The sequence below is a fragment of the Ahaetulla prasina genome, chromosome 11 (assembly GCF_028640845.1).
Source record: "Ahaetulla prasina isolate Xishuangbanna chromosome 11, ASM2864084v1, whole genome shotgun sequence".
Taxonomy (NCBI): Eukaryota; Metazoa; Chordata; class Lepidosauria; order Squamata; family Colubridae; genus Ahaetulla; species Ahaetulla prasina.
In genome coordinates, this window is record NC_080549.1 from 1,998,735 (window position 1) to 2,011,257 (window position 12,523).

General features: G+C 49.0%; 1 protein-coding gene across 1 annotated transcript in view; it reads right to left on the reverse strand.

The window, feature by feature from the left end:
- Positions 1-1,148: 1,148 nt before the first annotated feature.
- The window catches only part of MAP7D3 (MAP7 domain containing 3), a 36,605-nt gene continuing 25,230 nt past the window's right edge, over positions 1,149-12,523 (reverse strand). Inside the window, exons 14-21 of the mRNA XM_058197150.1 lie at positions 9,786-9,921; positions 8,660-8,840; positions 8,242-8,346; positions 7,638-7,691; positions 6,200-6,278; positions 5,489-5,693; positions 3,962-4,257; positions 1,149-2,974 (exon numbers count right to left, since the gene is read on the reverse strand). Of these exons, the coding sequence (XP_058053133.1) occupies positions 2,967-2,974; positions 3,962-4,257; positions 5,489-5,693; positions 6,200-6,278; positions 7,638-7,691; positions 8,242-8,346; positions 8,660-8,840; positions 9,786-9,921 (1,064 nt within the window). The 3' untranslated portion in view covers positions 1,149-2,966. The remainder of the gene's footprint in view (positions 2,975-3,961; positions 4,258-5,488; positions 5,694-6,199; positions 6,279-7,637; positions 7,692-8,241; positions 8,347-8,659; positions 8,841-9,785; positions 9,922-12,523) is intronic.

A 12,523-nucleotide genomic window follows, 5' to 3' on the forward strand; every position in this document is an offset into this window, starting at 1 on the left:
GGAAGGCTGCAAATGGCGATGCCGACAGCAGGATGTGGCAACCGTCGTAAATCCGTGTCGTTTGCCAAGCGCCTGAGTTCTGATCCACAGGGATGCTGGGGGTGGTTATTATGCGCACAAAGCAGCCATAAGTCACTTTTCTCAACGCTGGGCTAACTTCGGTCGCTAAACGAACAGATGCAAGTTCAGGATTGTCAGCTGTCCCCTACAAACTCCCCTCCCATCGGCTATCTCCAGTAAAGTCCTAACGGCCGGCAATTCACAACGGAAGCCGACACATCTATCCACACAAGCTTGGGTGTCCGTCTTGATTTTATTTACTGCTCTCAGAAAACAGGGGTCACAGCTGTCCCAAAGGTGCCTTTTTTCAAGAGGCAACTGGACTTTCTTGGTTTTTCTTTGGAAGACGTTTCGCTTCTCATCCAGGAAGCTTCTTCATCTCTGACTGGATGGTGGGGAGTGGAGGGATTAATATTCCTTGTAGACAGCTGGTCATTTGCATCCTTTTTTAGAGAGTCCTTGAGCCAACTGGGAAGTTTGTCTGTGTCTTCAGGGTCACCTGAGTGGTGCAAATGGGTGTGGAGCCTTCTTGGAACAGTTGCAAGGACCATGTTGTAGACTGGAAATAGAAGATGTTGTATCCCCTCCCTCTCTGTTGAGAGAAGGCTGTTCAATTTTGACATCGGTGGCCTCTTTGACCCCTCTTTCAAATGTCTTTGAAGAAAAACCAGAAAGTCCATTTGACTCTTGAAAAACAAAAAAGCGACTTTGGGACAACCAAGACCTGGAGGATGGAGAATCTCCGTAGACATTCAGTGATAATAGTTCTATTTAAAAAAAAATATATATATTTTGGGGGAAAGCCAAATTCATTTTTGGGCGTTTCCTCCCGAAATAACCAATAACCACCAGAAAGCCCTTCCAATTGCAAAGTTTATTAAACAGTGCATACGTATTTACATACAACTAACAAAGCATTCAACGGGCCTCAGTTTGCGCAGAAAAAAATAGGAGCGTCATCATTGCATGCATGTTAGAACGATTGTCTCTGTCAGGATCCAAGAGATGGCGTATAAAAATAATATGTATTAGTTCCACCTAAGGCACTGCTCTATGGGGGAATCATTCTAAAACCTTGGCGGGGAGAAGCCTGCGGGGACAAGAGGCTTGGGTGATTTAATGGGGGGGAAGGGAGGAAGTGGGGTGTGCGTTCCCAGAAATGGTTCCAAGGGGAACATCTGGGCTTGAAAAGGGGTTGAGGAGCAGGCTTGCAAGCGAAGGAATGGGTTGGGGGGGTGGGGGGCTCACAGTCGTTTCGAGAGAACAGCTCTTTGAAGAAATTGGGAATTTGGGGAGAGGGAGGGGAGAGAAGCAGGATGCGGGCCTAAGACCGTTCTCCTTTCTATGCATTTGCAGAAAGCTTCATTCCTTCTTTTGCTAGGCAAAAAAACAAAACGAGAACCGAGCTGCTGGGCTGAACACGTAAGCCTCAGCTCCCACGGCTGGAGGCAAGCGGTGACTTAAAGCTAGAAGAGGAAAAACCTGGAGTGCAATTCACACGGCCCAGAGAAGAACGAGCACCTTCGAAGGGTTTTAATACTGGTATTGTGTTCACAGACAAATATAATACTTAACAGGTCTGGGAAGGTTCAACGTAGAACCGCCGGATGGTTTATCAGTTTGGGACACCGACCCGCCCAACAGGACCAGGGTGGGAGGGGGGGTGAGGTGGGGGGCTGCCAAGAGCTCCTGGCTGAGGCTACTATGAATTTCAGGGTGAGTTTTCCACAAAGCTTGTTTTCTCCCCCCCGCCCCCGCCCCACAAATAAATGAGCAGGAGGGACGCTCGGTTTGGCTAACCAGACAGGGATGCTACGGTATGCGATAGCTTGAAAAAGCCACAGCGCGACTTGATGAAGGCCACCTGCCAGGACACCCATCAATGAATAAAAATAGATAAATAAGGGAAGATGTTCTGCACCCGCACCCCCTTAAAAGCATGCAGTCTGGGGGTTTTCTGCAGTTGGAGGTCTCGGCTAGGCTTGCTCTCCTTCCTTACACCCTGCACAAACACACACCCGGGTCTTAGGGTTGCTCTTCACACCCAGCTCCTGCTGGTGAGCCAGACTTCACTGGGTGTGGTCTCCATGGAGCCTCCCCTTGCCACACTGAGGAGGGGGCGGGGGAGGCTGGCCCCAGAGAGAGAACCGCGTAAGGCAACAGAATGGAGCGCTGTCCCGACTTCAGGGGGCCCTGTTGAGTTTTGAAAAATCCCCCGTCCGTCCGGAACATGCGCTTTGTTTTCAAGTGTTGGTAGAGACAATCAAAGAGGTTGCTGTTCGTTTGTTTTTAAGCTGAGAAACGATCTGACTCAAAACGGACTCGTTCTAGAGTGAGGTGCTATGTTTTCAGATATTCAAGTTAAATTCGAAGTAACCGTCGCTCCCCCGAAACAACACGCGCGAGGGGGAGAGCGACAAGCACATGACATTGGCTCCGTTTTTTTGTGGTTTTTTTGCTTAAATATACATCGGATTAAACCGTGTTACCTTACAGACGGGGGGTATCCTGGGCGAATGCTAGCTTGTTAAAAAGTCCCTGGTACAAGCCGCCGTGTTTACTGGCGAAAACCGGGAGGGATATTAAAGATCAACAGCAACGGACGGAACATTTCATCCAAAGGAGAACAATGGGGTTATTTTGTTTTTTAAAAAGCAAAAATCTCGTTAAAGGGTGCGGCTAAAGCAACAGCGACGTAACTCCCTGCCCTTCCTGCTTTGCGACGTTTCGAGGGGCAACGCCGGATTGGCTGGGGAGATGGGGGGGGCTGTTGCGGGTGACGTGGAGAGAAACGTGGAGGTGAAGTCGACAAGCAGCTTTTTTTTTTTCAAATCGAGGCCTTCCTGCCTGGAGGATCCCTGCGCATCCCTTGCGTGGCCCTCAGGAGCCTTCCGGACTTGTAGTGTTCAGAGTTCTGTTCAAAAGGGAGAGTCGGCTTTTAGTACAGGTGGCCCTGGACTTACGACCACAATTGAACCCAAAATTAACGCTGCTAAGGGAGACATTTTTAAAGACATTTAATTAATGTCTTTAAAAATGTTTTTAAAGACATTAATTAAATGTCTTTAATGTTTTAAACATTAAAACATAAAAAATGTTTTAAACATTTTTAGAGACATTTAATTAAGGGGTCTCTGGTGGCTCAGACTGGTAAGACAGTCTGTTATTAACAGCAGCTGCTTGCAATTACTGCAGGTTCTAGTCCCACCAGGCCCAAGGTTGACTCAGCCTTCCATCCTTTATAAGGTAGGTAAAATGAGGACCCAGATTGTTGGGGGCAATAAGTTGACTTTGCATATAAATATACAAATAGGATGAAGACTATTGCTTGACATAGTGTAAGCCGCCCTGAGTCTTCGGAGAAGGGCGGGATATAAATGCAAATTAAAAAAAAAAGAGTTTTGCCTCGTTTTTTTACGACTTTTCTCGCCCTGATTGTTAAGTGAATCGCGGCAATTGTTAAGTTAGCCACGGACGTCGTTCTGCCTTCCCCCTCGACTTGGCTGGTCAGGTGATCGCAAAAGGGGATCCCTTGACCCAGGGGACGCTGCCACTGTCATGAACCAGCGGCCAAGCCTCCAAATGTCAATCACGTGGCCACGGGGATGCTGCAACGGACGTTAAGTGTGAAAAATGATCTTTACTTTTTTCAGTTTGTTAACATTCAACGGTCACTAAAGGGACTGTTGTAAGTCAAAGACTATGTGTACCTCTAGAGCAGGGGTCTCCAACCTTAGCAACTTTAAGACTTGTGGACTTCAACTCCCAGAGTTGAAGCAAAGCTGGCTGAGGAACTCCGGGAGTTGAAGTCCACAAGTCTTAAAGTTGCTAAGGTTGGAGACCCCTGCTCTAGAGCACAAAATAGGCAGGTCAGAAGAAACATCTTTATGAAGCCCCTTACCTGATGCCGCCTCGATGGATTTGGTCAAGGGATTCATGCCACCGTCCTCCTCAAACGCCAGCTTTGGGCTTGCTGGTAACGGAGGGCCGTCTCTAAACTTCTGGCCGGGCACATCAGCCGCCATGCTCTCCGAACTGAGCCTGCCTGTCTTAGTATGCACCCCGAGATCAATGATTTCTTCGAAATTCCACGCGGAAGGCTTTCCGTTAAAGTTAGGGATAAATCCCACGGGGCGATCGTCTTCGTTCACGTGCAGGATTTCCGAGTTCTCGATGACCGGTCCTTTGGCTGGAATACTGGGAAGAGAAGAGAGAAGAACAGTCCGATCGTCCGGTTTCTGGAAAGATTCGTCCGGAGACCATCTCAGCCTAATTCAGGGTTTCCCCCTAAAATAAAAGACTTTTGGGGGGAAAACGACACCGACTGTCGCGCCATATTATTTTCTGCGGCCATCGTTAAGGGAACGTCGCAGTCATTAACCAAATTAATGGTTTGCTATGGGCGCGTCTTTGCTGAAAGCGGGGAGGAAATGCCGCAAAATGGCAAAACCATTTTACAATGAAGTCACGTGATGGTGGGAAGCTACAGGTGTCTGTAAATGTGGCCGTAGTGCGGAGTACCATGAAGGTCGGTTGCATCACTGCGGGAAAAGGGAGATCACTGGCATTTGGAATCCAAACATAAGTAGTCCCAAGGAGGTCCATTGTAACTTTGGACGGTCACTAAAGCAGCTGGCGGTAGGTCGAAAGCTACCTGTATGTCATTGAGTGGCTGACTTATTTTAAGGGGTATTTTCAGGTCTCTCTTTAGGATAGCTCTTGAGCAGCTACTACTGGTTTGTGAGCTACTGGAGATACCTGAATAACCTTCTGCGGGAATCCGGCTGAAGAGCAGAGATTTTAGCGCTCTTCCAATGCCAGCTGTGTCCCTCAGACCTACCTGGTTTCTAAAGGTGCTTTTTCAGGAGGCAACTGGGCTTTCTTGTTTTTTCTTTGAAGACATTTTGCTTCTCATCCAAGAAGCTTCTTCAACTCTGACTGGATGAGGGGGGGGGGAAATGGAAGGATTTATCTTCCTTGCAGATAGCTGGTCATTTGCATCCTTTTAGAGGGTCATTGAGGCCACTTGGAGGTTTGTCTCAGGGTCCCCTGAGTGGCGCAAAGGGATGTGGAGCCTTCTGGGAACTGTTGAAAGGATTGTGTTGTAGATTGCGTTGGGTCTTTCAACAGTTCCAAGAAGGCTCCACACCCATTTGCGCCACTCAGGGGACCCCGAGGACACAGGAAAACCTCCAAGTCGGCCTCAAGGACTCTCTAAAAGGATGCAAATGTCTGCAAGGAGTATCAACCCTTCTTTTTCTCACCATTCACTCAGAACCGAAGAAGCTTCTTGGATGAGAAGCAAAAACGTCTTCAAAAGAAAAAAAAAAACCAAGGACATCCAGTTGTCTCTTGAAAAAAAGAAAGGAAAAAAAAGGCACCTTTGGGGACAACCACGACCTGGAGGGCTGAGAATCTTCCATTTTACCTGGTTTCTACTGACTGGCCGAAATACAGGGGGGGCCCATCTTCCCTCCGCTCCTCCTCTTCCTCTTCTTCTTCCTCCTCCTCCTGTCTATTCCCATTGAGGAAGACGTCGTCTGCTCCCATTTTTGAGTCTTCTTGCAGCAAAGCCAAATGGCACAAGGCCTCCGGAACGTCTTTGAGACAGGACTCCTGGCATTTGGACTTCTCTGTGAAGGGGAGTTAAAGAGTTGAGGATTCGGGGCGCCTCGTGGAAAACGCTTCCAACCACGGGGAGTCCTCGACTTATGACCGCAGCTGAGCCCCAAACTTATGTGACTAAGTGACACCCTGGTTAAGTGAGTTTTGTCCCATTTCGTGACCTTCCTTGCCACGGTTGTTAAGGGAACCACTACAGTTGTTAAGTTAGTAACACGCTTCCCTGTTGACCTTGCTCGCCAGGTCGCAAAAGGTGACCGCGGGACAGCGCAACCGTTGTAAGTACGAGTCAGTTGCCAAGTGTCCGAATGTTGATCACGTGACCATGGGGATTGCTTCGACGGTCGTAAGTGTGAAGAGAGTCGCAAGCCACTTTTTTCAATGCTATTTCAACTTTGAACGATCACTAAATGAACTATTGTAAGGCGCGGAGCACCTGTATTTCTGGACTCTTCCCCAAACCCTGAGAGTTTACACCCAGTTTGCCAAGGTGAGGAGAGACCAGGGAGCTCCTTACCTGGCTGATCTTGCTTTTCCAGACCGTGCTCTTCATCTTCTTCCACGTCCTCATCTTCCTCATTCGACTTATCTTCATTCTGCGATAAGAGAAATGGAAAACAATCCTTGGCAAGGCAGGAGGGGACGTTAGAGCAACCCCACGTGTCGCTAAACAAGGCGGCCGCTACATGAGGACTTCCTGAGATCAAGCCCGCCAATCAACTCAATCCCAATTATTCTTTCAGAAGCTCTCAGAAACCCTGGGCCCTCAGAGACCTCCCCCTTTCTCTCTTCTCCTCCCCGTCCTCCTCCCCCTTTTTCCCTCCTTTCTGCTCCTTCACCTTTCCCTCTCCTCCTCCTCTCTTCTTCTCCTCTCCCCCTTTTCTCCCCCTTTCTCTTCTCCTCCCCGTCCTCCTCCCCTTTTCCCTCCTCCTCCTTTCTCCTCCTCCTCCCCTTCTTTCTTCCCTTCTCATCTCCTCCTCCCCTTTCCTTCTCCTCTTCTTCTCTCTCCTCCTTTCTCCCCTTCTCTCCTCCCCATCCTCCTCCTTTCTCCTCCTCCTCCCTTCTCTTCCCTTCTCTCATCTCCTCCTCCCTTCTCTCCTCCTCCTCTTCTCCTCTCCTTTCTCCCCTTTCTCCTCCTCCTCCTCCCCTTTTTTCCCTCCTCCTCCTTTCTCCTCCTCTCTTCCCTTCTCTCATCTCCTCCTCCCCCTTTCCTTCTCCTCCTCCTCTTTCTTCTCCTCCCTTTTCTCCCCCTCTCTCTTATCCTCCCCATCCTCCTCCTTTCTCCTCCTCCTCCTCTCTTCCTTCTCTCATCTCCTCCTTCCTTCTCCTCCTCCTCTTCTTCCTCCTCCTCCTTTCTCCCCTTTCTCTCCTCCCGTCCTCCTCCCCTTTTTCCTCCTCCTTCTCTCCTCCTCCCTTCTCTCTTCCTCCTCTTCTCCTCTCCTCCTCCCCTTTCCTTCTCCTCCTCTTCTCCTCCCCTTTCTCCCCTTCTCTCCCCTCCCCATCCTCCTCCTTTCTCCTCCTCCTCCTCTTCTCCTCCTCTCTTCTCCTCCTTCCTTCTCCTCCTCCTCTTTCTTCTCCTCCCTTTTCTCCCCCTCTCTCTTCTCCTCCCCGTCCTCTTCCCCTTTTCCCTCCTCCCTTTCTCTCCTCTTCCTTTCTCTCATCTCCTCCTCCCCCTTTCCCTCTCCTCCTCCTCTCTTCTTCTCCTCCCTTTTTCTCCCCTTTCTCCTCCCCATCCTCCTCCCCCTTTTTCCCTTCTCCCTCTTTCTCTCTTCTCTTCCTCCTCTTCTTCCTTTCCTTTCACCATGCATCAGCTTTGTGCCTGTTGCCAAGGCAAATCAATACGTAGGAGGGTGGATGGGGCTCGCTGGAGGGTTATTTGCAGATCAATAACTTGGGCAACATTTAAAGGTCCAAAGCAGCTCAGCTGCCCGGTGAGAGACAAGAGAGACGCTTACTTTAGCGTCGCTCTGCTCGGCCTTCCGCGTCCTCTTCATTATTTCTTCGATTCTCTGTAGGACAGAAATTCCGTTTAAAGGACACGATGCAGACCCCAAATGTTTCAAGGGGATTCTAGGGCAACGGAGCCCACTGGTTAAAACTCCTGCCTGACAGGAATGGCAAGGAAGAGCAGGGTGTCCCTCTTCAGCCACCTTGCAGGGCTCTGACGAGAGAGCAAACTGGGAGAGGGGAAGGAGGCAACCAGGTGCCCTGCCATTCTCGAATGGAAGATACCATAAACTCAGCAGGAAAAAAATGGAAATAAAATTCCCTGCTGAGTGCTGGGGTGGGGGGTGGGGGGGGAAGCAGAGGGGAAAGGATTATCTTTAAAAGGAAACTTTCCACAAGGAGGAAGAGAAGAGGGAAAGGGGGAGGAGAAAAGAGAAAGTGAAAGAGAAGAGAGAAAGGGGGATGAGGAGAAGAAAAGAGGAGGAGGAGAAGAGAGAAAAGAGAAGAGAAAGGAGGAAGAGGAGGAAGAGAAGAGAGAAAGGGGGATGAGAAGAGAGGAGGAGGAGGAGGAGAGAGAAAGGAGGAAGAGGAGGAGGAAGAAGGGGCTCCTACCTTCTTCCTCTCCATCCTCTCTTGCAGGTTCTGCTGCATAATTCGCTCCCGTTCCTGCCGCTGTTTCTCGGCCTCTTCGAAGGCCTTCGCCTCGGCTTCTTCCCGCTAAAAAGAGGAAAAGCCGCCGTGGTGAGTTTCCCAGGCCCCAGCCTGTCCTCTGCGAAAGGGACCGACCGTCATTACAGAAAACAAGTTAAGGCCAGGGCTGGTTACGGCAGCAAAGGACAGCGCAACACGGCCGAAGCTCCCAATTCTTAAGTTGGGTCCTGTGTTCGAGTCGCACACCCAAGAGTGGAAGCCTGGATTTAACTCTGCCACTGCCGCTTGGCGTTACACCGCAATTCATTGTGGCCCACCCTCATGGGGGGGGTGGGGCAGGCTGAAAAAGCCCCAAAGGATGCCCTGCTGAGACCCCGACCTGCAGCTGAAGGTCTGCCAGCTTCTCCTGCTCTTCCTGCTCCCTCTGAATTCGGTCCTTCTCAGCCAGCTGCTGCTGCTCTTCTTCTTCTGCTCTCTTCAGCTCTTCCATCTCCCGGAGAGCGGCCTCTTCCTGGGCCTGCTTCTCCTGGGCTAAGCTGGCCAGCTCCTCTTTCCGGATTCTAAGAGCCCAAAGCAAAGGGATGATGGGTAAAAGCTGGCTTGTGCAGGCAGGCCAGCCAGCCTCATGCAACCTGGTTTGCAATCTCCATCGGCAGCACTGAGACCTCCTGTGCCCAGGCCTGGGGTTGGTGTGCCGGTGGAGCCCCTCTTCTGTTTTTATGGTTAGGGTTGTTTTGAATCTGGGCTACTGCATTTTGTTTCATGTTTTTCACTGTTTTAATTGTAGATTTGGACGTGGTTCACTGCCCAGCCTTTTGGGGTACATTGTCATATGTTAAATCAATCAACCAACCAACCAGTAAACCTAACCAATCTCCTAAGCAGTCAACCCAACCAACAACCAACCAATCTACCAAGAAGCAGTCAACCTAACCAACCAACCTACTACCCATCCAACCTACTTGCCAACCTGCCAACCCACCGACCCAACCAATCAACCCACCCTACCTACCTACCAACCAACCAACCAACCAATCAACCCACCCAACCACCCTACCTACCAATCAATCCACACACCCAACCTACCAACCTGTCAACCCTACCAGTCAACCCACCCAACATACCAACCAATCAACCCACGCACCCAACACACCTATCTACCTGTCAACCCACCCACCCAACCTACCTACAAACCAACCAATCAACCCACCCAACAAACCTACCTGCCAACCTATCAACTCAACCAACCAGACAGCAATCCAAAGAAGAGAATGCTTCTTTTTAAAGAAAGAAGGCAATTTCTGAGATTTAATTGATAAGCCATTTAGAATTTTCAAAGGTTATTCAATTATTTTTGTCTAGCCTCTTAGATTCTTATCCCAGGTGACCAGGAGTTGGGTTCAGAGGGTGCTGTTTGCTAACACTCCCAGAAAAACCTTGATTTAAAATCTTTCTGGGTGTGTAGATGCACACTTCTGCGATGACGGAAACCCGCTCTCATTTACCTTTCTTCCTCTTCTCTTTGAAGCTTTTCCTGGTCTTCGCGCTCTCGCTGTTCCCGGGCAAGGCGGCGTTTCTCTGCCAAGATCTTCGATGCTTCTTCGGCGGTTGTGGTCCCTGGAAGAGTTTTGCCACTCGTATCTGGAAAAATAAAGAGATGGTTTTGGCAATAGCCATATCACTTAAGACTTATATGCTGCTTCACAACCCTCTCTAAGTGGTTTACAGAGTCAGTCTCCTGTCCCCAACAATCTGGGTCCTCATTTGACCGACCTCGGAAGGATGAGTCAACCTTGAGCCTGTCAGGATTGAACTGTTAGTAGCGGGCAGTTAGCCTGCAATGCTGCATCCTAACTACTGCGCCACCAGGAAGGAGAATGAGAAAGGGAATGGGAGGGAGGGAGGGAGGGAGGGAAGGAAGGAATATAGACTTATATACTGCTTCAAGTGCTTTACAGCCTTCCTTCCTTCGCACTAGCACTCAGATTTAAATACTGCTTCACAGTGCTTTACAGCCCTCTCTAAGTGGTTTACAGTGTCAGCCTCTTGCCCCCAACAATCTTGGTCCTCATTTGACCGGCCTCAAAAGGATGGAAGGCCGAGTCAACCTTGAGCCAGTCAGAATCAAACTGCTGGCAGTCGGTAGAACTAGCCTGCAATACCGCAATCTAACCATTGCGCCACCACGGCTCTTCAACAAAACCATACAGAGGCAGTCAGAGCTGAATTTGTTTTCTAATTTTTGTTTTTGCTCCATCGCTTGTGACTCTGTTCTGTTCACAATTCAGCTTGGTTTACACAGGATGGGGAGGAGAAAACTTTGGCTCATGGATCCCAGTTCCCCTCCCCCCCCTCCAAATTCTTGTCACAATTTTAGTGGGTCGGCAACACAGTCTCCTTGCTGGTCAGGGGATTTGAATGCAAATGTAGACTGAAAGTGAAGGTAAAGGCTTTTCAATAAACGCCAAGTTCCATGTCAGCAGCCTCATGCAAAGTTCGATGGTGTGAGAATAACCAAGTTGAATAATCAAACACGAAGGGTTTAAGCTCTAGGTTCCTAAGCAGATTCTTTCCGCTTCCATGCTTCGAGTTCTTTCAAAATAAGGAATTATTTCAAAATAAAGAAAAGCGTAACGCCGGGTTTTACAATGTGGCGAGTTTCACTCCCCGAAGAGACGACGACCACTTTGGCTATTAAGGGAGGCTTGGCTAGAAGCAGCTCTGGCCACAGAGAGGTTTCTTGGGTGCGAAAGATATTTTGCTTCTATCTCGGAAGGTTTTCAGGAATTCAAAAACGCTCCACCAAGCTAAATGGAGAATTTAGGTACAGCAAATCCAAGGCTCCACCGGGCTGTGTGTGTGTGTGTTGGGTACAAACATTAAGTCACATGGACTGAAGTGACAAATAATTTCAACCCTGGACAGTTTATTTTGGAGGACTATGCTCTATGGCAGTGTTTCTCAACCCTGGCCACTTTAAGATGGGTGGACTTCAACTCCCAGAATTCCCCAGCTGGCCCTCCCTAAACCAGGTGCTCTCTCTCTCTCTGCGGCAATAAATAAATACAATTCCACATCGTCAATTAAAGACCTCCTCATTCATTCATTCATTCTTTCTTTCTTTTTTTCTTTCTTTACAGATTTGAAGCAATAAATACAGTTTTGTATTTATTTATTTATCCAGTCAGCTAATACTTGACCCTTCCTGGACATTTAATCGATACACTTGGATGACCTCCAAAAAAATGCCTTGTATATATAACTTGTGAGGGGGAAAGTAATCAATGGAAGGATTCTACCTCTACCACAGTCCAATCCCCTTTTTGTTCCTTGACCCCAAATACGAATAACACAAGCAAACACACATCCAAACACTGGACAAATTAAAAAGGCGCAGGTTAATCGTTTGGTGGAAAGTACAAATGTCCTCATGAAGACTGCAACGACTGTAAAATTCTCCAGATTTTGCTCGAGATAAATAAAGATCACCCCTGAGGTGTTTAATATTTATATACCCTTGTTGGTTTATCTTTAAAACAAAAACAAAAAGGACTGCTCTACTATATTGCAAGAGACCATTTATTGTGAAAAAAGAGGAGATGCTCCAATAAATAAATAAATAGATAAATATCTAAACGGGGAGATGCCTCTCTTCGCTTGGTCTTTCCCACTGCTTCATTTCCTGCAGACGAAGAGAAGGGCACGTATGAAAGGGATGGGCGAAATGTTCCTCTGTCACCTGTAGGTCTAGGGTTGAAGCTGTGAACTGTGCAAACGGGTGGGGAAAAAAAAACCCTCTGAAGTTTCTGCCTTCAAAGCAGAATGATTACCCTGGAGCCTGAACTAGCAAGCAGCGAAGCCTTTGCTTGGCTTAATCCGAGTCGTCCTGCTCATTCGCGGAAGAATACTCTGGGATGGACAGGGCACCAAAGTGGTAGGAGAGGTTGGCCAGGTGAGTGTTTAGCACCCTGAGCTCCTGGCTGATGTTGTCCACGCTGCACCGCATGGTCTGGAAAGTGTGCAGCAGCTTATTCAGGACATAGGGGTCGGTGGTCACTGTCATGGGCCGATGGACTGAATTCCTTCGGCAGAAAGGAGGGGGAGTCGGTAGCCGGTAGGGCAAGCTGGGCTGGCGCGGACACGGGAAGCTAATGCACTGGAGGGGGCTGAGCCCGCCTGCGTCGCCATGCCTGTTGGCTTCTATCACAAAATTAGGGGGGAAGCCCTTGGCAGACACAGGACT